Genomic DNA, 27,997 nt, shown 5'->3' on the forward strand with positions numbered 1-27,997 from the left:
GATAGGGACGATAAACACAGAACGAAGGTTTACAGGGTGAGGGTGGGGGAGAAGCAAGTGTGTACAGTTATTATTGGACACCATCCATAGTTGGGAGCCAAGAATTCATCACTGGTGCCCTGAATGAACCAGTATTTTACAGCAACACTGCCATCGTCTCAAATATCTCACTTGCACCATTAACCCTTTGAACTCTACAGCACCATTTACAACAATCTTTTTCAACTTTTCTCCCCTCCTCTTCTGAAGATGGTGATTGGAACTGGGATACTTTTCCTTGGATGTCAGCTGGGGGTGAAGCCTCCTGGAGGTTTCTCCAGCTCCAAGTCAGGTCTGTGCATCATTTGGTCTGCTTGGCAGAGGTCCCAAGGTTCTTTTCCCCCTTGTTAGTTGTGCAAGGGGTGCTGGGAGTGAGAATGGGGGGTGCCTTTGAGTGACAGGGGTACTTGCCCCACTCAGCAACAGGATGAGGAGATGGGGCTGGACGGATCTGGGAAAAACTGCAGAAGGCCTCATTTCAGCTGACAACCAAAGGGATTCCTCAGCGGATGGGTTTAATGGTAATGTGGAAAGACCAGAGAGAAGTGCAGGTGATGAGCCAGTTCCTTACATTGACACATGCTGACAGAGGGAGGGCTCATTTCATCCGCTATGGGATGGACTTCACTGAATTAGAACATAAGAAATAGGAGCAGGAGTCGGCCATACAGCCCCTCGAGCCTGCTCCTCCATTCAATAAGAATCTTCAACCTCAACTCTACTTTCCTGCCTGATCCCCATATCTCTTGGTTCCCTGAGAGTCCAAAAATCTCTCTATCTCAGCTTTAAATATATTCAATGACTGAGCATCCACAGCCCTCTGGGGTAGAGAATTCCAAAGATTCACAACCCTCTGAGTGAAGAAATTCCTCCTCATCTCAGTCTTGAATGTCCGACCCCTTATCCTGCAACTATGCCCCTGGTTCTAGACTCTCCAGCCAGGGGAAACAATCTCTCAGCATCTACCCTGTCAAGCCCTCTCATAATCTTGTATGTTTCAATGAAATCACCTCTCATTCTTCTAAATGAATCCGAGAGTCCGAGAGGTGAGCGCGGTGTAAAAGGAGAGTCCGAGAGGTGAGCACAGTGTAAAAGGAGAGTCCGAGAGGTGAGCGCGGTGTAAAAGGAGAGTCCGAGAGGTGAGCGCGGTGTAAAAGGAGAGTCCGAGAGGTGAGCGTGGTGTAAAAGGAGAGTCCGAGAGGTGAGCGTGGTGTAAAAGGAGAGTCCGAGAGGTGAGCGCAGTGTAAAAGGAGAGTCCGAGAGGTGAGCGCGGTGTAAAAGGAGAGTCCGAGAGGTGAGCGTGGTGTAAAAGGAGAGTCCGAGAGGTGAGCGCCGTGTAAAAGGAGAGTCTGAGAGGTGAGCGCGGTGTAAAAGGAGAGTCCGAGAGCGGGAGGAGAGTCCGAGAGGTGAGCGCGGTGTAAAAGGAGAGTCCGAGAGGTGAACGCAGTGTAAAAGGAGAGTCCGAGAGGTGAGCGCGGTGTAAAAGGAGAGTCCGAGAGGTGAGCGCAGTGTAAAAGGAGAGTCCGAGAGGTGAGCGCGGTGTAAAAGGAGAGTCCGAGTGGTGAGCGCGGTGTAAAAGGAGAGTCCGAGAGGTGAGCGCAGTGTAAAAGGAGAGTCCGAGAGGTGAGCGCGGTGTAAAAGGAGAGTCCGAGAGGTGAGCGCAGTGTAAAAGGAGAGTCCGAGAGGTGAGCGCGGTGTAAAAGGAGAGTCCGAGAGCGGGAGGAGAGTCCGAGAGGTGAGCGCGGTGTAAAAGGAGAGTCCGAGAGCGGGAGGAGAGTCCGAGAGGTGAGCGCGGTGTAAAAGGAGAGTCCGAGAGGTGAGCACAGTGTAAAAGGAGAGTCCGAGAGGTGAGCGCGGTGTAAAAGGAGAGTCCGAGAGGTGAGCGCAGTGTAAAAGGAGAGTCCGAGAGGTGAGCACGGTGTAAAAGGAGAGTCCGAGAGGTGAGCACGGTGGAAAAGGAGAGTCCGAGAGGTGAGCACGGTGTAAAAGGAGAGTCCGAGAGGTGAGCACGGTGTAAAAGGAGAGTCCGAGAGGTGAGCACGGTGGAAAAGGAGAGTCCGAGAGGTGAGCGCAGTGTAAAAGGAGAGTCCGAGAGGTGAGCTCAGTGTAAAAGGAGAGTCCGAGAGGTGAGCGCGGTGTAAAAGGAGAGTCCGAGAGGTGAGCACGGTGTAAAAGGAGAGTCCGAGAGGTGAGCACGGTGTAAAAGGAGAGTCCGAGAGGTGAGCACGGTGGAAAAGGAGAGTCCGAGAGGTGAGCGCAGTGTAAAAGGAGAGTCCGAGAGGTGAACACAGTGTAAAAGGAGAGTCCGAGAGGTGAGCGCGGTGTAAAAGGAGAGTCCGAGAGGTGAGCGCGGTGTAAAAGGAGAGTCCGAGAGGTGAGCGCGGTGTAAAAGGAGAGTCCGAGAGGTGAGCACAGTGTAAAAGGAGAGTCCGAGAGGTGAGCGCGGTGTAAAAGGAGAGTCCGAGAGGTGAGCGCAGTGTAAAAGGAGAGTCCGAGAGGTGAGCGCAGTGTAAAAGGAGAGTCCGAGAGGTGAGCACAGTGTAAAAGGAGAGTCAGAGAGGTGAGCACAGTGTAAAAGGAGAGTCCGAGAGGTGAGCACAGTGTAAAAGGAGAGTCCGAGAGGTGAGCGCGGTGTAAAAGGAGAGTCCGAGAGGTGAGCGCAGTGTAAAAGGAGAGTCCGAGAGGTGAGCACGGTGTAAAAGGAGAGTCCGAGAGGTGAGCGCAGTGTAAAAGGAGAGTCCGAGAGGTGAGCACGGTGTAAAAGGAGAGTCCGAGAGGTGAGCGCGGTGTAAAAGGAGAGTCCGAGAGGTGAGCGCAGTGTAAAAGGAGAGTCCGAGAGGTGAGCACAGTGTAAAAGGAGAGTCCGAGAGGTGAGCGCGGTGTAAAAGGAGAGTCCGAGAGGTGAGCTCAGTGTAAAAGGAGAGTCCGAGAGGTGAGCACAGTGTAAAAGGAGAGTCCGAGAGGTGAGCACAGTGTAAAAGGAGAGTCCGAGAGGTGAGCGCAGTGTAAAAGGAGAGTCCGAGAGGTGAGCGCAGTGTAAAAGGAGAGTCCGAGAGGTGAGCGCAGTGTAAAAGGAGAGTCCGAGAGGTGAGCGCAGTGTAAAAGGAGAGTCCGAGAGGTGAGCGCGGTTTAAAAGGAGAGTCCGAGAGGTGAGCGCGGTGTAAAAGGAGAGTCCGAGAGGTGAGCACGGTGTAAAAGGAGAGTCCGAGAGGTGAGCGCAGTGTAAAAGGAGAGTCCGAGAGGTGAGCGCGGTGTAAAAGGAGAGTCCGAGAGGTGAGCGCGGTGTAAAAGGAGAGTCCGAGAGGTGAGCGCGGTGTAAAAGGAGAGTCCGAGAGGTGAGCGCGGTGTAAAAGGAGAGTCCGAGAGGTGAGCGCAGTGTAAAAGGAGAGTCCGAGAGGTGAGCGCAGTGTAAAAGGAGAGTCCGAGAGGTGAGCGCGGTGTAAAAGGAGAGTCCGAGAGGTGAGCACGGTGTAAAAGGAGAGTCCGAGAGGTGAGCGCGGTGTAAAAGGAGAGTCGGAGAGGTGAGCGCGGTGTAAAAGGAGAGTCCGAGAGGTGAGCGCAGTGTAAAAGGAGAGTCCGAGAGGTGAGCGCAGTGTAAAAGGAGAGTCCGAGAGGTGAGCGCAGTGTAAAAGGAGAGTCCGAGAGGTGAGCGCGGTGTAAAAGGAGAGTCGGAGAGGTGAGCGCGGTGTAAAAGGAGAGTCCGAGAGGTGAGCGCGGTGTAAAAGGAGAGTCGGAGAGGTGAGCACGGTGTAAAAGGAGAGTCCGAGAGGTGAGCACGGTGTAAAAGGAGAGTCCGAGAGGTGAGCACGGTGTAAAAGGAGAGTCCGAGAGGTGAGCACGGTGTAAAAGGAGAGTCCGAGAGGTGAGCGCGGTGTAAAAGGAGAGTCCGAGAGGTGAGCGCAGTGTAAAAGGAGAGTCCGAGAGGTGAGCACGGTGTAAAAGGAGAGTCCGAGAGGTGAGCACGGTGTAAAAGGAGAGTCCGAGAGGTGAGCACGGTGTAAAAGGAGAGTCCGAGAGGTGAGCACAGTGTAAAAGGAGAGTCCGAGAGGAGAGCGCTGTGTAAAAGGAGAGTCCGAGAGGTGAGCGCGGTGTAAAAGGAGAGTCCGAGAGGTGAGCACGGTGTAAAAGGAGAGTCCGAGAGGTAAGCACGGTGTAAAAGGAGAGTCCGAGAGGTGAGCACGGTGTAAAAGGAGAGTCCGAGAGGTGAGCGCAGTGTAAAAGGAGAGTCCGAGAGGTGAGCGCAGTGTAAAAGGAGAGTCCGAGAGGTGAGCACGGTGTAAAAGGAGAGTCCGAGAGGTGAGCGCAGTGTAAAAGGAGAGTCCGAGAGGTGAGCACGGTGTAAAAGGAGAGTCCGAGAGGTGAGCACAGTGTAAAAGGAGAGTCCGAGAGGTGAGCGCAGTGTAAAAGGAGAGTCCGAGAGGTGAGCGCGGTGTAAAAGGAGAGTCCGAGAGGTGAGCGCGGTGTAAAAGGAGAGTCCGAGAGGTGAGCTCAGTGTAAAAGGAGAGTCTGAGAGGTGAGCGCGGTGTAAAAGGAGAGTCCGAGAGGTGAGCGCGGTGTAAAAGGAGAGTCCGAGAGGTGAGCACGGTGTAAAAGGAGAGTCCGAGAGGTGAGCGCAGTGTAAAAGGAGAGTCCGAGAGGTGAGCACGGTGTAAAAGGAGAGTCCGAGAGGTGAGCGCAGTGTAAAAGGAGAGTCCGAGAGGTGAGCACGGTGTAAAAGGAGAGTCCGAGAGGTGAGCACGGTGTAAAAGGAGAGTCCGAGAGGTGAGCGCAGTGTAAAAGGAGAGTCCGAGAGGTGAGCGCGGTGTAAAAGGAGAGTCCGAGAGGTGAGCACGGTGTAAAAGGAGAGTCCGAGAGGTGAGCGCAGTGTAAAAGGAGAGTCCGAGAGGTGAGCACGGTGTAAAAGGAGAGTCCGAGAGGTGAGCGCGGTGTAAAAGGAGAGTCCGAGAGGTGAGCGTGGTGTAAAAGGAGAGTCCGAGAGGTGAGCGCTGTGTAAAAGGAGAGTCCGAGAGGTGAGCGCAGTTTAAATCTAAGGCAAGTCATGGCAGCAGAGCTCGCACCCGTGATATGCTCCTCCTGCACTATGTGGGAAGTCATGGACACTACAGGTGTCCCTGGCGACCATGTGTGCAGGTAGTGTGTCCAGCTGCAGCGACTGGCTAACCGTATTTCAGAGCTGGAGCTGCTGGTGGATTCACTGTGGAGCATCCGCGATGCTGAGACTATCGTGGATAGCACGTTCAGTGAGGTGGTCACACCGCAGGTAAAGATTACGCAGGCAGAAAGGAAATGGGTGACCGCCAGGCAGAGTAAAAGGACTAGGCAGGTAGAGCAGGAGTCCCCTGGGGCCATCTCCCTCTCAAACAGATATTCTGCTTTGGATACTGTTGGGGAGATGGCTTATCAGGGGAAAGCAGCAAGAGCCAGGTTCGTGGCACCACGGGTGGCTCTGCTGCACAGGAGGGGAGGAAGAAGAGTGGCAGGGCTATAGTGATAGGGGATTCAATTGTAAGGGGAACAGATAGGCATTTCTGCGGCCGTAAACGTGACTCCAGGATGGTATGTTGCCTCCCTGGTGCTCGGGTCAAGGATGTCACGGAGCGGCTGCAGGGCATTCTGGAGGGGGAGGGTGAACAGCCAGTAGTCGTGGTCCATATCGGTACCAACGACATAGGTAAAATAAGGGATGAGATCCTGCAAGGTGAATTTAAGGAGTTAGGAGATAAATTAAAAAGCAGGACTTCAAAGGTAGTGATCTCAGGATTACTACCAGTGCCACGTGCTAGTGAGTATAGGAACAGGAGAATAGACCAGATGAGTGCGTGGCTGCAGGGATGGTGTAGGAGGGAGGGATTTAGATTCCTGGGACATTGGGACCGGTTCTGGGGAAGGTGGGACCTGTACAAGCGGGACGGGTTACACCCGAGCAGGACCGGGACCGATGTCCTCGCGGGGGTGTTTGCTAGTGCTGTTGGGGAAGGTTTAAACTAGAATGGCAGGGGGATGGGAACCTGAGCAGGGAGACAGAGGAGGGGGAAACAAGGATAGAAACAAAAGACAGAAAGGGAAGAAGCAATAGTGGAAGGCAGAGAAAACAAGGGCGAAAAACAAATAGGGCCACAGTGCAAAATAAAACTAAGATGACTAGCAATCTTAAAAAGACAAGTCTCAAGGCATTGTGTCTTAATGCGCGGAGCATTCGCAATAAGGTAGATGAATTAACAGCGCAGATAGATATTAACGGTTATGATATAGTTGCGATTACGGAGACATGGCTGCAGGGTGACCAAGGATGGGAACTGAACATCCAGGGGTATTCAATATTTAGGAAGGACAGGAAAAAAGGGAAAGGAGGAGGGGTAGCGTTGTTAGTAAAGGAGGAAATCAATGCAATAGCGAGGAAGGATATTGGCTCGGAAAATCACAATGTGGAATCTGTATGGGTGGAGCTAAGAAACACCAATGGGGCAGAAAACGTTGGTGGGGGTTGTCTATAGGCCCCCAGACAGTAGTGGGGATGTAGGGGAGGGCATTAAACAGGAAATTAGAGACGCATGCAAGAAGGGTACAACTATAATTATGGGTGACTTTAATATACATATAGATTGGTCAAACCAAATTAGCAATAATACTGTGGGGGAGGAATTCCTGGAGTGTGTATGTCATGGTTTTCTGGACCAATACATTGAGGAACCAACTAGAGAACAGGCGATCCTAGACTGGGTATTGTGCAATGAGAAAGGATTAATTAACAATCTTGTTGTGCGGGGTCCCTTTGGGAAGATCGACCATAACATGATAGAATTCCTCATTAAGATGGAGAGTGAAGTAGTTGAATCCGAAACTAGGGTCCTGAATCTAAATAAAGGAAATTACGAAAGTATGAGGTGCGAGTTGGCTATGATCGATTGGGGAACTTTACTAAAAGGGATGACGGTGGATAGGCAATGGCTAATATTTAAAGAACGTGTGCAGGAATTACAACAATTAATCATTCCTGTCTGGCGCAACCAGACTGATTCCTGGGATGGCAGGGCTGACGTATGAGGAGAGATTGGGTCGACTAGGCCTATATTCACTAGAGTTTAGAAGAATGAGAGGTGATCTCATCGAAACATATAAAATTCTAACAGGACTAGACAGACTAGATGCAGGGAGCATGTTCCCGATGGCTGGGGAGTCCAGAACCAGGGGTCACAGTCTCAGGATACGGGGTATGCCATTTAGAACCGAGATGAGGAGAAATTTCTTCACTCAGAGGGTGGTGAACCTGTGGAATTCTCTACCACAGAAGGCAGTGGAGGCCAAGTCATTAGATGTATTCAAGAAGGAGATAGATCTATTTCTTAATGCTAAAGGGATCAAGGGATATGGGGAAAAAGCGGGAACAGGGTAGTGAGTTAGACGATCAGCCATGATCATTTTGAATGGCGGAGCAGGCCCGAAGGGCCGAATGGCCTACTCTTGCTCCTATTTTCTATGTTTCTATGTTTAAACTCCAGACAGTATTGGCCCATTCTACTCAACCTCTCTTCATAGGACATCCCAGGAATTAATCTAGTGAATCTTTGCTGCACCACCTCGAAGGCAAATATATCCTTTCTTAGATAAGGAGACCAAAACTGTAGGCAGTACTCCCAGTGAGGTCTCACTGAAGCCCTGTACAACTGTACTAAGACTTCCTTACTCTTGTACTCCAACCCCCTTGCAATAAAGGCCAATGTGCCATTTGCCCTTTCCTAATTGCTTGCTGTACCTGCATACTAACTTTTTGTGTTTCTTGTACTGGGACACCCAAGTCTCTCTGAACATCAACATTTAATAGTTTCTCACCATTAAAAAATATTCTGTTTTTCTATTCTTCCCACCAAAGTGAATAATCTCACATTTCCCCACATTATACTCCATCTGCCACCTTCTTGCCCACTCACTTAATCTGTCTATATCCCTTTGCAGACTCTTTGCATCCTCCTCATAACTTACTTTCCCACCTAGCTTTGTATCGTCAGCAAACTTGGATACATTACACTTGGTCCCTTCATCTAAGTCATTAATATAGATTGTAAATAGCTGAGGCCCAAGCACTGATCCTTGCAGCACCCCACTAGTTACAGCCTGCCAACCTGAGAATGACCCGTTTATCCCTACTCTCTGTTTTCTGTCCATTAACCAATCCTCTATCCATGCTAATATGTTACCCCCAACCCCATGAGCCCTTATCTTGTGTAACAACCTTTTATGTGGCAGCTTATCGAATGCCTTTTGAAAATCCAAATATACTACATCCACTGGTTCCCCTTTATCTACCCTCCTAGTTACATCCTCAAAAAACTCTAATAAGTTTGTCAAACACAATTTCCCCTTCATAAAACCATGTTGACTCTGCCTAATCATATTATGATTTTCTAAGTGCCCTGTTACCACTTCCTTAATAATGGATTCCAGCATTTTCCCGACAACTGATGTCAGGCCTGTAGTTCCCTGTTTTCTTTCTCCCTGCTTTCTTGAATAGCGGTGTTACATTTGCTACCTTCCAATCCGCTGGGACCGTTCCAGAATCTAGGGAATTTTGGAAGATCACAACCAATGCATCCACTATCTCTGCAGCCACCTCTTATAGAACCCTAGGATGTAGGATTTCTCTTTCAGCCACCAAATCACTAATACGGAAGCAATTTCAACCTATAAAGTTGCTAGATTTGGCATAAAAGGTGCAAGCACTAATTTATTTAACTTTCAACGTACACACTCTGTATTGCGTGACCATAAAGTCACATTGGAAAAAAGTACCATAAGGTGGGGAGTGGGTTAAAGTGGAATTGTAAGGGCTGTTAGCGGCTAATTGGGCTGATGGGCCATAATCTTCAAAGGCGTTTCTTTGATGTAGCCTCATTAGTGCCACTCATTAGAGGATCTGCGGGAGTGCAAGGGGTCACGGACTCCAGTCTGGAACCATGCCAGTCAGCAGCAGCCCAACGTCAACCCAGGACAGAAAACAAATCAGTCTGCACCGGAAAGAAGGGCTCCTCCGTGATCCTTACACACGGAGGGGGCCGCGGGGCGGTGGGGGGGGGTGAGGGGGCCGCAGGCGGTGGGGGGGGGGCGAGGGGGGGCGCGGGCGGTGGGGGGGGGGCGAGGGGGCCGCGGGCGGTGGGGGGGGGGGCGAGGGGGCCGCGGGCGGTGGGGGGGGGGCGAGGGGGCCGCGGGGCGGTGGGGGGGGGGGCGAGGGGGCCGCGGGCGGTGGGGGGGGGGCGAGGGGGCCGCGGGCGGTGGGGGGGGGGGCGAGGGGGCCGCGGGCGGTGGGGGGGGGGACGAGGGGGCCGCAGGCGGTGGGGGGGGGGGGCGAGGGGGCCGTGGGCGGTGGGGGGGGGGGCGAGGGGGCCGCGGGCGGTGGGGGGGGGGCGAGGGGGCCGCGGGCGGTGGGGGGGGGGGGGCGAGGGGGCCGCAGGCGGTGGGGGGGGGGGGCGAGGGGGCCGCGGGCGGTGGGGGGGGGGCGAGGGGGCCGCGGGCGGTGGGGGGGGGGGGGCGAGGGGACCGCAGGCGGTGGGGGGGGGGGGCGAGGGGGCCGCGGACGGTGGGGGGGGGGCGAGGGGGCCGCGGACGGTGGGGGGGGGGGCGAGGGGGCCGCAGGCGGTGGGGGGCGAGGGGGCCGCAGGCGGTGGGGGGGGGCGAGGGGGCCGCAGGCGGTGGGGGGGGGGGGGCGAGGGGGCCGCGGGCGGTGGGGGGGGGGCGAGGGGGCCGCAGGCGGTGGGGGGGGGCGAGGGGGCCGCGGGGCGGTGGGGTAGAGGGGGCCGCGGGCAGTGGGGGGGGGGCGAGGGGGCCGCGGGGCGGTGGGGTAGAGGGGGCCGCGGGCGGTGGGGGGGGGGGCGAGGGGGCCGCGGGGCGGTGGGGGGGGGGGGGCGAGGGGGCCGCGGGCGGTGGGGGGGGGGGCGAGGGGGCCGCGGGCGGTGGGGGGGGGGGGCGAGGGGGCCGCGGACGGTGGGGGGGGGGGGGCGAGGGGGCCGCGGACGGTGGGGGGGGGGGGGGCGAGGGGGCCGCGGACGGTGGGGGGGGGGGGCGAGGGGGCCGCGGACGGTGGGGGGGGGGGGGCGAGGGGGCGAGGGGGCCGCGGACGGTGGGGGGGGGGGGGCGAGGGGGCCGCAGGCGGTGGGGGGCGAGGGGGCCGCAGGCGGTGGGGGGGGGGGGGCGAGGGGGCCGCGGGCGGTTGGGGGGGGCGAGGGGGCCGCAGGCGGTGGGGGGGGGGGCGAGGGGGCCGCGGGCGGTGGGGGGGGGGGCGAGGGGGCCGCGGGGCGGTGGGGTAGAGGGGGCCGCGGGCGGTGGGGGGGGGCGAGAGGCTGGAGGGAGAGGTAGTGGAGGAGAGCGAGGGGGGCCAGGGAGGAGGAGGAGGAGGGCGAGGGGCGGGGGAGGAGGAGGAGGAGGGCGAGGGGCGGGGGAGGAGGAGGAGGAGGGCGAGGGGCGGGGGAGGAGGAGGAGGAGGGCGAGGGGCGGGGGAGGAGGAGGAGGAGGGCGAGGGGAACCTTTTGGTTACATTAGAGGCTTTGCAGCTGACTTTTGTTGCATAAAATTCGGTCTGACTATTTAATTGAATAAACGATAATCCTGTCTGGGCCTTGGATGCAGGGATGTGCGATATTTTCTTCATTTTATCATTCTATGGAGACTATTGGATTTCTGGATCACTTTTGGCAGTTGCTTTTTCCTTGACAGCATTATTTTTTGGGTGGTTGCAAGATTGTTAAAATTTGTGACACTTCCCTATTTCCTTCATAACATAAACAGGGTGATTTTTAGCAGAGAGCCTCACGTCTTCGAAACGTTTTTTTAAAAACAGCTGCAAACAAACCATTAGGACTCTTTTTAACTGTTTCTTTCTTGTCCATTGTGGCTGATTTTTATAAAATTTTTATCATTGACTGGTGATCGTGTATGGGAACTGGCTGGGAGCTATACTGAGCCCAACAGTGTGTCAGGAGCTGAATTCTCAGTACAGGAGCAGTCATTTAACAACGGGCACCATGGGGGATTGTATTAATTTGACAACCAGTTGAGATACTATCTTATCATCTGTGTGGATTGATTCCTGGGATGAGGGGGTTGTCCTATGAAGAGAGGTTAAGTACAATGGGCTCTCTGGAGCTTAAGAACGTAAGAACATGAGAAATAGGAGCAGGAGTAGGCCATCCAGCCCTTCGAGCCTGCTCCGCCATTCAACAAGATCATGGCTGATCTTCACCTCAAAACTATTTTCCTGCACCATCCCCATATCCCTTGATGCCTTTAATACCTAGAAATCTATCGATCTCTGTTTAGAAGAATGAGAGGTGATCTCATTGAAACATATGAGAATCTGAGAGGGCTTGACAGGGTAGATGCTGAGAGATTGTTTCCCCTGGCTGGAGAGTCTAGAACTAGGGGGCATAGTCTCAGGATAAGGATAAGTCTCAGGATATTTCGGACTGAGATGAGGAGGACTCAGGGGGCCATGAATCTTTGGAATTCTCTACCCCAGGGAGCTGTGGATGCCGAGTCATCGAGTCTCTGGGCCATTTCCGTTAACATTACCAGAGAAAGGGGGGAAACTGGAATTCAGAATGCTTCTATTAAATGATCAATGATCCTCGGCCATAGCACTGTGACAGAGGTGAGCAGCACAATACAAGTGCCACACACTGATAGAGCCGTTCTGGGGCTAGGCCAAGGAGTAGAGGAATTACATAGGATTTACAGGACAGAAACAGGCCATTCGGCCCCACTGCTCCATGTTTATGCTCCACACGAGCCTCCTCCCTCCCTACTTCTTCTAACTCTATCAGCACATCCTTCTATTCCTTTCTCCCTCATGTACATATCTAGCTTCCCCTTAAATGCGTCTATGCTATTCGCCTCAATGCGTTCCACATGCTAACCACTCTCTGGGTAAAGTCGTTTCTCCTGACTGAATTCCCTATTGGATTTATTCGTGACTATCTTATATTTATGGCCCCTAGTTCTGGTCTCCCCCACAAGTAGAAACATTTTCTCTACGTCTACCCTATCAAACCTTTCATAATCTTAAAGCCCTCTGTTTGGTCACCCCTCAGCTCTCTCTTTTCTAGAGAAAAAAGAGCCCCAGCTGTTCAGTCTTTCCTGATAGTTATAAATCTCTGAGTTCTGGTACTATCCTTGTGAATCTTTTTTGCACCTTCTCCAGTGCCTCGATATCCTTTTTATAATATGGAGACCAGGACTGTGCACAGTACTCCAAGTGTGGTCTAACCAGACCAGAACTGTGCAAAGTACCCCAAGTGTGGGCTAACCAGACCAGAACTGTACACAGTACTCCAACTGTGGTCTAACCAGACCAGAACTGTGCACAGTACCCCAAGTGTGGGCTAACCAGACCAGAACTGTGCACAGTACTCCAAGTGTGGTCTAACCAGACCGGAACTGTGCACAGTACTCCAAATGTGGTCTAACCAGACCAGAACTGTGCAAAGTACCCCAAGTGTGGGCTAACCAGACCAGAACTGTGCAAAGTACCCCAAGTGTGGGCTAACCAGACCAGAACTGTACACAGTACTTCAACTGTGGTCTAACCAGACCAGAACTGTGCACAGTACCCCAAGTGTGGGCTAACCAGACCAGAACTGTGCACAGTACTCCAAGTGTGGTCTAACCAGACCGGAACTGTGCACAGTACTCCAAATGTGGTCTAACCAGACCAGAACTGTGCAAAGTACCCCAAGTGTGGGCTAACCAGACCAGAACTGTGCAAAGTACCCCAAGTGTGGGCTAACCAGACCAGAACTGTACACAGTACTCCAACTGTGGTCTAACCAGACCAGAACTGTGCACAGTACCCCAAGTGTGGGCTAACCAGACCAGAACTGTGCACAGTACCCCAAGTGTGGTCTAACCAGACCAGAACTGTGCACAGTACCCCAAGTGTGGGCTAACCAGACCAGAACTGTGCACAGTACCCCAAGTGTGGGCTAACCAGACCAGAACTGTGCACAGTACCCCAAGTGTGGGCTAACCAGACCAGAACTGTGCACAGTACCCCAAGTGTGGGCTAACCAGACCAGAACTGTGCACAGTACCCCAAGTGTGGGCTAACCAGACCAGAACTGTGCACAGTACCCCAAGTGTGGTCTAACCAGACCAGAACTGTGCACAGTACCCCAAGTGTGGGCTAACCAGACCAGAACTGTGCACAGTACCCCAAGTGTGGGCTAACCAGACCAGAACTGTGCACAGTGCCCCAAGTGTGGGAGCTCTAAGGTGTTTCTTGCTGCAGCTGATTGTGGTATATCGGATCTGGGAATGCTCGACATTGAAACATCTCTCACCTGACAACCAACCAAAGCGTGTTGACAGGAACTGTGCACTGATGATGTTAGACTTGTCTCACCGCTGTTGATGTCTTGTGTCCAGTCTAACTTTGAGATTTAAAACAGAGGTCAGGTAGGAACAAGTTGTGGCCATCACGAATATGAGCTGGAACAGATGTGAGCAGATGCCACACCGACATTTAAACACGATCAGCCTTTCTTTATCCAGCTGTTAGTTTGTGGAACACTTCAAGTAGTGATGTAATTAGTATGAAAGAAACACGATGAAAAGATCTTGCTGTCAGCCCAGCCAGCCTCACTGCTGGATAATGGTGCACACCAGCTCCTGCCCACCAGTGGGGACACTGACTTTCTGCCATATAAACCCAGGAGAAAGCCAATTCCTGCCTGCGATGATGTTTTCTACACTTTGTGCCCGTGTGCCTCACTCCCTGACTCCGAGTATATCTCTAAAGCGTTTGTAGGATGTCCCGTTCAGAGCAGTTCATGTTCTTGTGATTTAAGGTACTTGATTATCAGTCGTTATATTAAATCATAAAATAACCTTTGACCTTACCACTTTCATTTGGAAACCATCTGATGGCAGGGGACAGGGTGAAATGTCTTCCGAGTCTTCGATGATCTCTAGAACATTCTGCAGGTCATTTGCTGTGGGACAACAGTGGAATGGCTTCAAAGTTTTGGACTGTTCAGGAAGACTGTCACGGTCCTCACTGATAATACATTAATACAGTGTGCAATTCCTAACTGCTACAACTCGGTGATGTTGGGAATGCCCAGTACTGACTTCCTCTCTGTCACTGGACACTGCCCCTCACCGACTGCCTGATGAGATCATATCCTGGGTTATACTCCCAGTTCTACCTCACCCTAGCTCAATAATATTGAAATGATAGATTACATTTAATAAAAAGCCAAAAGCACATTCGGCTCCATACTAAGATTAAAACTCGTGTTAGGGATGGGCAATAAATGCCGGCCTCGCCAGCGACGCCCACATCCCATGAACGAATAAAAAAAAACTTAATATGCATTGTAGTCCAAGAGTCCAGTCAGTCTAGCGACGGCAGACCCTATACCTGAACGAGACGGTGACCAGACCCCAGGCCACTGCCCACAGTTAGCTTTCCATTCCTGGTGCTGATCAGCTGCAGAAGGCACTGCTCACTACACAGGAGATCCTGAGCTCTGCAGAGAAGGCTGGTTATCCACAGGCTAACACAGGTGCAGAGACACAGTTCTCTCGCTGACACAATCCTCCGACTATCAGCTCCCCAGAAAAGGAAGATTGCATTTCTATAGCACCTTTCACAACCTCAGGACGTCCCAAAGCGCTTTACAGCCAATGAAGTACTTTTGAAGTTCAGTCACTGTTGTAATGTAGGAAACACGGCAGCCAATTTACACACAGCAAGATCCCACAAACAGCATTGAGATAATGATCAGATAACCTGATTTGGTTATGTTGATTGAGGGGCCAGGGCACTGGAAGAATGCTGCCGGTTCTTCGAAATAGCGGTCATGGAATTTCTTACATCCACCTGAGAGGGCAGAAGGGGCCTCGGTTTAAAATCTCATCCGAAAGACGGCACCTTGAACAGTGCAGCACTCCCTCAGTACTGCACTGGGAGTGTCAGCCTGGATTATGTGCTCAAGTCTCTGCAGTGGGACTTGAACCCACGACCTCCTGACTCAGGAGGAGAGAGTGCTACCCACTGACCCACGACTTACACCAAGATACCCGAGGACAGATACCCGAGGTCAGATACCCGAGGACAGATACCCGAGGTCAGTCCTGCTGACACCTATTGACTTTCAGTCACACTGTTACTCTAACTTACGGTCACCAAGAAATCTGTAATGAAGAAAGGGAATGGCACCTACCATTCTCGTGGAGCTGCATCTCCAGGCGATTCTCCGTCAAGGTAACACAACTCATGAACATGTAATCTGCATCCTCAGCTGGAAATGAAGCACAGGAGAATCTTATATACCATCTACAATCATTGCTTAGCTATTTACAAATCTGGTGTTTAAACTCTTCCCCTTAAAGTTCCCGCTTCCTCAATTTAGGAATTATTAGGGCACACGTTGTACCAGCTCCTGGTGACTCTGTTGGTAAATGTGTTGCCAGTCAGAGTTCCTTCTCCCTGGCGGTATTAATGCAGCCCTGGTTGGCTCCATTTGGCACCTCCTCACAGCGACATGGCGAGATCAGCATTTCAGTCTATGTGCCACGGTTCATTTTTTCACAGAAAGGATGTAGATATGAATTACATTAAACAACGTTACAAGTTAAAGCTTGGGGTTTATTTCTTACAACAGTCCCATAATGGGACGTGGATCCGAAGTGAGGTGAAAGGTGGTTAATATGCTAATCAGATGTTGTTCTTCCCAGAGTCTAAACATTAAGCAACTCGTAGTGATTCTGGCCCATTGTGCTGGGAAACTCTTTGACCTCTGTCCGTCTGTGAGAGCGAGTAGGGAAGACACAGGTGTTTTGAGAAAGAGAGACTTTTAATCCTGGGAGCGGCTGGGATCAGGGAGAGGAATTTTATGCAATAGGAACACAGGTGTAATGTAACAGAGACTAGCTGTATCCATGGCCGGTACGTACTGAATCCGGAATGTTCTGTACACGGGCTCCCATTCAGCTCCTGAAGCAATTCCGCAACAGATTCCTTCTTCGACTCTGCAACACAACTTAAATTCTCCGAGTCCAACACCTTGAGGAACGACTGCAATTCAGAGAATAACCGATCCAGATCTGGGGAGAAACAGAGACAATAATTGCTACACAGTTCATCCTAGTGTAATCATCACTCAGTGGAACTGCTATTTTCCTGGGAGTTTTAAGTGGATGATAGGAAGCAAGGATCACCCCAAGCCACTCATCCAATCCTCTCATCCAATCCTCTTCAATGACTCAAGAGACTTAACATTCAAACAATGAGATTATTCCAAGTGCAGTTATAGACCAGTGCAGTGATGGGACCGTCAATGCGCAAGAGGGACTGTGATCTGATGGGACGAATGGCCTTTTCTCATCTCCTCCTTTGCTGAAGGCATTGATTCTTTGCAGGTTGACAGGCTCTGGTCACCCCCTGGTCCCTTACCCAAGTGCCCATTCTTCATCTATGAGCAATGAAAAGAGTATTAGCAGGCTAATCAACAATGGGAGCGTCACAGCCAACCTTGATCCTCCTCCACCCCTCCAATCCTCAGAGAACTCTGAATTCCTCCAACTCTGGCCTCTTGTGTATCCCCAATTTCCTTCACCCACCATTGGCAGCCGTGCCTTCAGCTGTCTAGGCCCGAAACTCTGGAATTCCTCCCTAAACCTCTCCGCCTCTCTCTCCTCCTTTTAGAGTAAATGAGGAGAAACTGTTTCCAGTGGCAGAAGGGTCAGTAAACAGAGGACTCAGATTTAAGGTGATCGGCAAAAGAGCCAGAAGCAACATGAGGAAACATTTTTTTAATGCAGCGAGTTGTGATGATCTGGAATGCGCTGCCTGAAAGGGTGGTGGAAGCAGATTCAACCGTGACTTTCAAAAGGGAATTGGATAAGTACTTGAAGGGAAAATAATTACAGGGCTATGGGGAAAAAGCAGGGGAGTGGGACTAATTGGATAGCTCTTTCAAAGAGCTGGCACAGGCACGATGGGTTGAATGGCCTCCTCCTTAGCTGTAACTACAATGATACTAAGATGCTCCTTAAAACATACCTCTTTGACCAAGCTTTTGGTCACCTGTCCTAATATCACCTTATGTGGCTCAGTGTCAAATTTTGTCTAACGCTCCTGTGAAGTGGCTTGGGACATTTTACTGTGTTAATGTGATATATAAATGCAAGTTGTTGTTGTTGAGGGGGGAGCTGTTCCAGTACAGCTACAACACTGGCATCTACCCGACAATGTGGAAAATTGCCCAGGTATGTCCTGTCCACAAAAAACAGGACAAATCCAATCGGGCCAATTACCGCCCCATCAGTCCACTCTCAATCATCAGCAAAGTGATGGAAGGTGTCATCGACAGTGCTATCAAGCGGCACTTACTCACCAATAACCTGCTTACCGATGCTCAGTTTGGGTTCCGCCAGGACCACTCGGCTCCAGACCTCATTACAGCATTGGTCCAAACATGGACAAAAGAGTTGAATTCCAGAGGTGAGGTGAGAGTGACTGCCCTTGACATCAAGGCAGCATTTGACAGAGTGTGGTACCAAGGAGCCCCAGTAAAATTGAAGTCAATGGGAATCAGGGGGAAAACTCTCCAGTGGCTGGAGTCATACCTAGCACAAAGGAAGATGGTAGTGGTTGTTGGAGGCCAATCATCTCAGCCCCAGGACATTGCTGCAGGAGTTCCTCAGGGCAGTGTCCTTGGCCCAACCATCTTCAGCTGCTTCTTCAATGACCTTCCCTCCATCATAAGGTCAGAAATGGGGATGTTCGCTGATGATTGCACAGTGTTCAGTTCCATTCGCAACCCCTCAAATAATGAAGCAGTCCGAGCCCGCATGTAGCAAGACCTGGACAACATCCAGGCTTGGGCTCATAAGTGGCAAGTAACATTCACGCCAGACAAGTGCCAGGCAATGACCATCTCCAACAAGAGAGAGTCTGACCACCTCCCCCTTGACATTCAACGGCATTACCATCGCCGAATCCCCCACCATCAACATCCTGGGGGCCACCATTGACAAGAAACTTAACTGGACCAGCCATATAAATACTGTGGCTACGAGAGCAGGTCAGAGGCTGGGTATTCTGCGGCAAGTGACTCACCTCCTGACTCCCCAAAGCCTTTCCACAATCTACAAGGCACAAGTCAGGAGTGTGATGGAATACTCTCCACTTGCCTGGATGAGTGCAGCTCCAACAACACTCAAGAAGCTCGACACCATCCTGGACAAAGCAGCCCGCTTGATTAGCACCCCATCCACCACCCTAAACATTCACTCCCTTCACCACCGGCGCACCGTGGCTGCAGTGTGTACCATCCACAGGATGCACTGCAGCAACTCACCAAGGCTCCTTCGACAGCACCTCCCAAACCCGCGACCTCTACCACCTAGAAGGACAAGAGCAGCAGACACATGGGAACAACACCACCTGCACGTTCCCCTCCAAGTCACACACCATCCTGACTTGGAAATATATCGCCGTTCCTTCATCGTCGCTGGGTCAAAATCCTGGCACTCCCTTCCTAACAGCACTGTGGGAGAACCTTCACCACATGGACTACAGCGGTTCAAGAAGGCGGCTCACCACCACCTTCTCAAGGGCAATTAGGGATGGGCAATAAATGCTGGCCTCACCAGCGACGCCCACATCCCATGAACGAATGAAAAAAACTGATGAGAAGGAGAAAAAGATTCACTGCCCAGCTGTCCTGTGCCCTGGCAGAGGTTCAGACTGGCGTCATTGGAAATATGGGAGCAGGTGTCCCACGGAGATTGTGTGGCACATGGAGATTGGTTTGGGGGTGGGGGCGTGGGGAGGAGAATCGCGGGGGAAAGAAAAATAAGAAAAAAAATTGAAAAAATATTTCTGTTGTTATTGTGCAGGTTGGCTTTCATTGGTCGTGAAACACAAACAAGAGCACTGTCTCTCTGATGTACTGTCAAAGATACATACATTGTGGGACACCACAGTATGAATCTTGTCCCATTCATCCAGTTGCCTGAACAAGTGCTTGTGTTACGAGAATGAATAGTCTTTACTCTCTGTGCTCCATGAAAGAAGGTTAATATTGTCTGGTTCAGAGCTTGGACTCTGGCTGAATGAAGCAGTTTATAAACACCAGAGTATCTCAGAGCCTATCACAAAGGATCTCATTGTTAACTCACAATAATTTCTGCATCTCCTTGTGAAGGGGGGAAAAAAAGGAATCTCTGAGCAGTGGAGGTAACTGTGCCACAGAATAAACCAACTGTTGGTGATTTGATGCATCCTATAGAGTTTTAACCTTTCATTGTTCCATCTCCATCACTGGTAAACGTTCACATCAACTTTTACATCATCAGTTCCACGAGGTTAACTGACACATTTTAACACATCATAGAATCTTACAGCACAGGAGGAGGCCATTTGGCCCATCGTGCCTGTGCCAGCTCTTTGAAAGAGCTATCCAATTACTCCCACTCCCCTGCTCTTTCATTATTGTATCATTTCTCATGGATACTCAACAAAAAACACCTCGAATGTTAATGAAAGACAAGAGAGAGCAAGACAGGAGAGAGCAAGACAGGAGAGAAAGAAAGAAAAAAAGGAAGAGTGAGAGAAAAGCAGAAAAAGAGAATGAAAGAGAAAACGAGAGAAAAGAAGTGAAAGAGAGAGAGAGAGAGGTATGGAGTGATCAATTGGCTGCTACAGATCGAGGAGAAATGGACCATTTCACCATGCTTCTAGCGTGACGTGTGCCGGACGCCATCTTGGTAAAGGCGTTTGCGCACGCGCAGATACGAACGCCAGTACCATGTAAAGTAAGGAGAATATGCATTAGATCAGTGTGCAATGCTGATTTAAAAGGATAGATACCATTTTGGTACTCAGTGTTCCAGCCAACCCACTGTCTGAACCACAAACAGCTGAACATGTCATAGACGACCTGGAGGACACCCCCTCAACACCAGTGCTATTTAAAGGGACCATGCAGGATTTACAAGTTAGTTGCAGGATTATTGCTTCTGGCTGCTGATGCATTTGTACCTGTTTTTGGAGGTCTCCTATACTTGAATACTAAGACTCGGGGACGTAGCCTAACATTTAGAGCCAGGACTTGCAGGAGTGAAGTTAGGAAACACTTCTACACGCAAAGGGTGGGAGAAGTTTGGAACGCCCTTCTGCAAATGGCAGTTGATGCTAGCTCAGTTGTGAATTTTAAATCTGAGATTGATAGATTTTTGTTAACCAAGGGTATTGAGGGATATGGAGTTAGGTCAAAGGCCAACCATGATCTCATTGAATGGCAGAACAGGCTCGAGGGGCTAAATGCCACTGCCACTTGCTGCCTCCTGATATGCGTCACCTTCTCCTGCAATAAAGCGAGACGTGTGTCAATGAGTGTCCTGCAGGATGTTTGGGTGATGTGCCTGTCATGGTTGAATAGATGCCAGTGTTTGTGTCCTGTGAGTTGTGGGTATGCGGCTTGCAACAGTGGTAATGTGTGAGGGTGAGAGGAAGCATCTAGTTGGAAGAGTTGAGTACTGATTGAAAGAGTTTGTTGGTATGTGGGAGATGGGGATTATAGTGCATGGAGCAGTGGCCACGGCTCGTGGTGTAGTTGGTAGGAGATGCTACTTGACAGTTGACCTCACTCGCCTTGACCACTCATGTCAAAGCATTGAACTTCTTCCTGCACTGCATCCATATTCATGGTGCTATGTGCCTGGCATTGACTTTGTCCCCTACTGCCTCTTGACTATGTCTGGAGGGCCTCTTGCCCCCGCTGAATGTCCCTCCTTCTGTCCGCCTCTTGCACCAAGGCCTCTAGTGCATCAGCAGAGAACCTTGGTGCAGGCTCTCTCGCAGGCCTGGTACAAACTCAGATCGGCTGATTGCTGAGGTCTGGCATGTAGATTGGAGGATGTGGGATTTAGTAGTGCGCAACCTTTATTCAATGTTTTAACATAACTCAACAGTTTGCAAATGTAGGGGCGGGACCCGCATCTGTGTTTTACGTGTGTGATGTCTGACCTCTGTTCAGATTCCGTGCGGATCCGTATCTTATATTTTGCAAATATGAGGTGCAGGCTGCCTTTAAGAAGTGCGAGCCACTCACACGATATCTGGTCCCCACCACTGAACAATGCAGCCAGGCCTGGCTGCTTGTGCTGGAATCAGGTAAGTGAGCAGGGAGCACGAATCTCACATGCGCACCGTGACCCCCGCACCCGGATTCGGGGGGTTATCCAATTTAAACCCCGGTGCCTCTCAATAAAATCCAGGATCCTGTATGCTTTTTTAACAGCCTTCTCAACTTGTCCTGCCACCTTCAAAGATTTGTGTATGTGCACCCGAGGTCTCTCTGTTTCTGCACACCCCTTAAAATTGTACCATTTAGTTTATTATGCCTCTCCTCATTCTTCCTACCAAAATATCACTTCACCCTTCTCTGTTAAATTACATCTGCCATGTGTCTGCCCATTTCACCAGTCTGTCTCTGTCCTCCTGAAGTCTGTTACTGTCCTCCACATTGTTAACTACATTTCTGAGTTTCATGTCCTCTGCAAACTTTGAAATTATACCCTCTATACCCAGGTCATTAATATATATCAAAAAAAGCATTGGTCCTAATACTGACCCCTGGGGAACACCACTGTATACTTCCCTCCAGTCTGAAAAACAACCGTTCACCACTACTCTCTGCCTTCTGTCCCTTAGCCAATTTTGTATTCACGCTGCCACTGTCCCTTTAATCCCATAGGCTTTAATTTTGCTGACAAGTCTCTTATGTGGTACTTTATCAAATGCCTTTTGAAAGTCCATATATACAGCATCAATCACACTACTCTCATCAACCCTCTCCGTTACTTCATCAAAGATCTCAATTAATTAGTCAAACATGATTTTCCTTTAACAAATCTGTGCTGACTTTCATTTATTAGCCCAGACTTTTCCAAGTACCAATTAATTTTGTCCTGGATTATTGTCTCTAAAAGTTTCCCCACCACCGACGTCAGGTTGACTGGCCTGTAATTGCCGGGTTTATCCCTCTCCCCTTTTTTGAACAGGGGTGTAACATTTGCAATCCTCCAATCCTCCGGCACCGCCCCCATATCTGAGGAAGATTGTGGCCAGAGCCTCCGCAATTTCCACCCTTACTTCCCTCAGTAACCGAGGATGCATCTCACCTGGACCAGGTGACTTTTCTACTTTGAGCACTGCCAATCTTTTAAGTATCTCCTCTTTACCTATTTTTATCCTCTCCAATATCGCTACTACCTCCTCCTTTACTGCTACATTGGCAGCATCCTCTTCTCTAGTGAAGACCAATGTGAAGTATTCATTTACTACCTTAGCCATGCCCTCTGCCTCCACAAGAAGATCTCCTTTTTTGTCCCTAATCATAGAATCATAGAAGTTACAACATGGAAACAGGCCCTTCGGCCCAACATGTCCATGTCGCCCAGTTTATACCACTAAGCTAGTCCCAATTGCCTGCACTTGGCCCATATCCCTCTGTACCCATCTTACCCATGTAACTGTCCAAATGCTTTTTAAAAGACAAAATTATATCCGCCTCTACTACTGCCTCTGGCAGCTCGTTCCAGACACTCACCACCCTTTGAGTGAAAAAATTGCCCCTCTGGACCCTTTTGTATCTCTCCCCTCTCACCTTAAATCTATGTCCCCTCGTTATAGACTCCCCTACCTTTGGGAAAAGATTTTGACTATCTACCTTATCTATGCCCCTCATTATTTTATAGACTTCTATAAGATCACCCCTTAACCTCCTACTCTCCAGGGAAAAAAAGTCCCAGTCTATCTAACCTCTCCCTATAAGTCAAACCATCAAGTCCCGGTAGCATCCTAATAAATTTTTTCTGCACTCTTTCTAGTTTAATAATATCCTTTCTATAATAGGGTCACCAGAACTGTACACAGTATTCCAAGTGTGGCCTTACTAATGTCTTGTACAACTTCAACAAGACATCCCAACTCCTGTATTCAATGTTCTGACCAATGAAACCAAGCATGCTGAATGCCTTCTTCACCACCCTATCCACCTGTGACTCCACTTTCAAGGAGCTATGAACCTGTACTCCTAGATCTCTTTGTTCTATAACTCTCCCCAACGCCCTACCATTAACGGAGTAGGTCCTGGCCCGATTCGATCTACCAAAATGCATCACCTCACATTTATCTAAATTAAACTCCATCTGCCATTCATCGACCCACTGGCCCAATTTATCAAGATCCCGTTGCAATCCTAGATAACCTTCTTCACTGTCCACAATGCCACCAATCTTGGTGTCATCTGCAAACTTACTAACCATGCCTCCTAAATTCTCATCCAAATCATTAATATAAATAACAAATAACAGCGGACCCAGCACCGATCCCTGAGGCACACCGCTGGACACAGGCATCCAGTTTGAAAAACAACCCTCTACAACCACCCTCTGTCTTCTGTCGTCAATCCAATTTTGTATCCAATTGGCTACCTCACCTTGGATCCCGTGAGATTTAACCTTATGTAACAACCTACCATGCGGTACCTTGTCAAAGGCTTTGCTGAAGTCCATGTAGACCACGTCTACTGCACAGCCCTCATCTGTCTTCTTGGTTACCCCTTCAAAAAACTCAATCAAATTCATGAGACATGATTTTCCTCTCACAAAACCATGCTGACTGTTCCTAATCTGTCCCTGCCTCTCCAAATGCCTGTAGATCCTGTCCCTCAGAATACCCTCGAACAACTTACCCACTACAGATGTCAGGCTCACCGGTCTGTAGTTCCCAGGCTTTTCCCTGCCGCCCTTCTTAAACAAAGGCACAACATTTGCTACCCTCCAATCTTCAGGCACCTCACCTGTCGCGGTGGATGATTCAAATATCTCTGCTCGGGGACCCGCAATTTCCTCCCTAACATCCCATAACGTCCTGGGATACATTTCATCAGGTCCCGGAGATTTATCTACCTTGCTGCGCGTTTAGACTTCCAGGACCTCCCTCTCTGTAATATGTACACTCCTCAAGACATCACTATTTATTTCCCCAAGTTCCCTAACATCCATGCCTTTCTCAACCGTAAATACCGATGTGAAATATTCATTCAGGATCTCACCCATCTCTTGTGGTTCCGCACATAGATGACCTTGTTGATCCTTAAGAGGCCCTACTCTCTCCCTAGTTACTCTTTTGCCCTTTATGTATTTGTAGAAGCTCTTTGGTTTCTCCTTTGCCTTATCTGCCAAAGCAATCTCATGTCCCCTTTTTGCCCTCCTGATTTCTCTCTTAACTCTACTCCGGCAATCTCTATACTCTTCAAGGGATCCACTTGATCCCAGCTGCCGATGCATGTCATATGCCTCCTTCTTCTTTTTGACTAGGGCCTCAATCTCCCGAGTCATCCAAGGTTCCCTACTTCTACCAGCCTTGCCCTTCACTTTATAAGGAATGTGCTTACCCTGAACCCTGGTTAACACACTTTTGAAAGCCTCCCACTTACCAGACGTCCCTTTGCCTGCCAACAGACTCTCCCAATCAACTTCTGAAAGTTCCTGTCTAATACCATCAAAATTGGCCTTTCCCCAATTTAGAATTTTAACTTTTGGGCCAGACCTATCATTCTCCATAGCTATCTTAAAACTAATGGAATTATGATCACTGGTCCCAAAGTGATCCCTCACGAACACTTCTGTCACCTGTCCTTCCTTATTTCCCAAGAGGAGGTCAAGTTTTGCCCCCTCTCTAGTCGGGCCATCCACATACTGAATGAGAAATTCCTCCTGAATACACTCAACAAATTTCTCTCCATCCAAGCCCCTAATGCTATGGCTGTCCCAGTCAATGTTGGGAAAGTTAAAGTCCCCTCCTATTACCACCCTATTTTTCTTGCAGCTGTCTGTAATCTCCTTACATATTTGCTCCTCAATTTCCCGTTGACTATTTGGGGGTCTGTAGTACAATTCTATCAAAGTGATCACTCCCTTCTTATTTTTCAGTTCTACCCATGTAGACTCAGTGGGCGAACCCTTGGATATATCCCCTCTCACTACTGCCGTGATGTTCTCCCTAATCAAGAACGCAACTCCCCCTCCTCTCTTACCTCCTGCTCTATCTTTCCTATAGCATCTGTACCCTGGAACATTGAGCTGCCAGTCCTGCCCCTCCCTTAGCCATGTTTCAGTAATAGCTATAACATCCCAGTCCCATGTACCCATCCATGCCCTGAGTTCATCTGCCTTGCCCATCAGACTTCTTGCATTGAAATAAATGCAGTTTAATCTAGACTTCCCTTGGTCTTTGCCCTGCTTTCTCAGACCATCTGTCCGGTCATGTTCTGTACACTCTCCCTTACAGCCTTTTGTTTCTGTCACCACTTTACTTCCCACTGACTTCCTGCATCGGTTCCCATCCCCCTGCCACATTAGTTTAAACCCTCCCCAACAGCACGAGCAAACACTCCCCCTAGGACATTGGTTCCAGTCCTGCCCAGATGCAGACCGTCCAATTTGTACTGGTCCCACCTCCCCCAGAACCGGTTCCAATGGCCCAGGAATTTGAATTCCTCCCTCTTGCACCATCTCTCAAGCCACGTATTCATCCTAGCTATCCTGTCATTCCTACTCTGACTAGCCCGTGGCACTGGTAGCAATCCTGAGATTACTACCTTTGAGGTCCTACTTTTTAGTTTAACTCCTAACTCCCTAAATTCAGCTTGTAGGACCTCATCCCGTTTTTTACCTATATCGTTGGTGTCCTAATTGGTCCCACCCTTTGACTATCCTTTTACTATTTATATGTTCATAAAAGACTTTTGGATTCCCTTTTACGTTAGTCACTAATCTATTCCCATACTCTCTCTTTGCCCCTTTTATTCCTTTTTTCGATCTCCTCTGTACTTTCTGTATTCAGCCTGGTTCTCTACTGTATTATGAACCTTACATTTATCATTAGCCTCCTATAGAAGGAACACACTTAGTGCAGAGTGAGCTTCAAACATTACAGTGACCTATAGAAGGAACACACTTAGTGCAGAGTGAGCTTCAAACATTACAGTGACCTATAGAAGGAACACACTTAGTGCAGAGTGAGCTTCAAACATTACAGTGACCTATAGAAGGAACACACTTAGTGCAGAGTGAGCTTCAAACATTACAGTGACCTATAGAAGGAACACACTTAGTGCAGAGTGAGCTTCAAACATTACAGTGACCTATAGAAGGAACACACTTAGTGCAGAGTGAGCTTCAAACATTACAGTGACCTATAGAAGGAACACACTTAGTGCAGAGTGAGCTTCAAACATTACAGTGACCTATAGAAGGAACACACTTAGTGCAGAGTGAGCTTCAAACATTACAGTGACCTATAGAAGGAACACACTCAGTACAGAGTGAGCTTCAAACATTACAGTGACCTGTAGAAGGAACACACTTAGTGCAGAGTGAGCTTCAAACATTACAGTGACCTATAGAAGGAACACACTTAGTGCAGAGTGAGCTTCAAACATTACAGTGACCTATAGAAGGAACACACTTAGTGCAGAGTGAGCTTCAAACATTACAGTGACCTATAGAAGGAACACACTTAGTGCAGAGTGAGCTTCAAACATTACAGTGACCTATAGAAGGAACACACTTAGTGCAGAGTGAGCTTCAAACATTACAGTGACCTGTAGAAGGAACACACTTAGTGCAGAGTGAGCTTCAAACATTACAGTGACCTATAGAAGGAACACACTCAGTACAGAGTGAGCTTCAAACATTACAGTGACCTATAGAAGGAACACACTTAGTGCAGAGTGAGCTTCAAACATTACAGTGACCTATAGAAGGAACACACTTAGTGCAGAGTGAGCTTCAAACATTACAGTGACCTGTAGAAGGAACACACTCAGTACAGAGTGAGCTTCAAACATTACAGTGACCTGTAGAAGGAACACACTTAGTGCAGAGTGAGCTTCAAACATTACAGTGACCTATAGAAGGAACACACTTAGTGCAGAGTGAGCTTCAAACATTACAGTGACCTGTAGAAGGAACACACTTAGTGCAGAGTGAGCTTCAAACATTACAGTGACCTATAGAAGGAACACACTTAGTGCAGAGTGAGCTTCAAACATTACAGTGACCTATAGAAGGAACACACTTAGTGCAGAGTGAGCTTCAAACATTACAGTGACCTATAGAAGGAACACACTTAGTGCAGAGTGAGCTTCAAACATTACAGTGACCTATAGAAGGAACACACTTAGTGCAGAGTGAGCTTCAAACATTACAGTGACCTATAGAAGGAACACACTTAGTGCAGAGTGAGCTTCAAACATTACAGTGACCTATAGAAGGAACACACTTAGTGCAGAGTGAGCTTCAAACATTACAGTGACCGATAGCCCCAGCAAACTGGAAGTTGGCAAATGTAACCCCGCTATTCAAGAAAGGAGGGAGATTGAAAACAGGGAACTACAGGCCAGTTGGCCTGACATCGGTTGTCGAGAAAATGCTGGAATCCATTATTCAGGAAATGATAATAGGGCACTTAGAAAATCATAATATGATTAGGCAGAGTCAACATGGTTTTATGAAAGGGAAATCTTGTTTGACAAATTTATTAGAGTTTTCTGAGGATGTAACTTGCAGGGTAGATAAAGGGGAACCAGTGGATATAGTATATTTGGATTTTCAAAAGGCATTCTAAAAGCTGCCTCACAAAAGGTTGTTACACAGGATAAGGTCTCAAGGGGTTGGGGGTAACATATTAACATGAATAGAGGATTGGTAACGAACAGAAACGAGACAGGGATAAACGGTCATTCACAGTTGGGGCTAGATACAGTGCTTGGGCCTCGGCTATGAACGGATAGTGGGCCCGATATTCTAAAATGCAACAAGACAGTTTGCTGTCAATACAAAGCTAGCTGGGAAAGTAAGCTGTGAGGAGGATGCAAAGAGTCTGCAA

At 49.6% G+C, this 27,997-nt stretch overlaps 1 protein-coding gene across 2 annotated transcripts in view; it reads right to left on the reverse strand.

The window, feature by feature from the left end:
- The window catches only part of si:dkey-220o5.5 (actin filament-associated protein 1-like 2), a 100,712-nt gene that overhangs the window by 38,856 nt on the left and 33,859 nt on the right, over nucleotides 1-27,997 (reverse strand). For both annotated transcript variants that reach the window (XM_068001397.1, XM_068001398.1), the window contains exons 2-4: nucleotides 15,985-16,134; nucleotides 15,252-15,329; nucleotides 13,924-14,015 (exon numbers count right to left, since the gene is read on the reverse strand). In XM_068001397.1, the coding sequence (XP_067857498.1) occupies nucleotides 13,924-14,015; nucleotides 15,252-15,329; nucleotides 15,985-16,134 (320 nt within the window). The remainder of the gene's footprint in view (nucleotides 1-13,923; nucleotides 14,016-15,251; nucleotides 15,330-15,984; nucleotides 16,135-27,997) is intronic.

This window comes from Heptranchias perlo, chromosome 20 (assembly GCF_035084215.1).
Source record: "Heptranchias perlo isolate sHepPer1 chromosome 20, sHepPer1.hap1, whole genome shotgun sequence".
In the NCBI taxonomy this organism is placed as follows: domain Eukaryota; kingdom Metazoa; phylum Chordata; class Chondrichthyes; order Hexanchiformes; family Hexanchidae; genus Heptranchias; species Heptranchias perlo.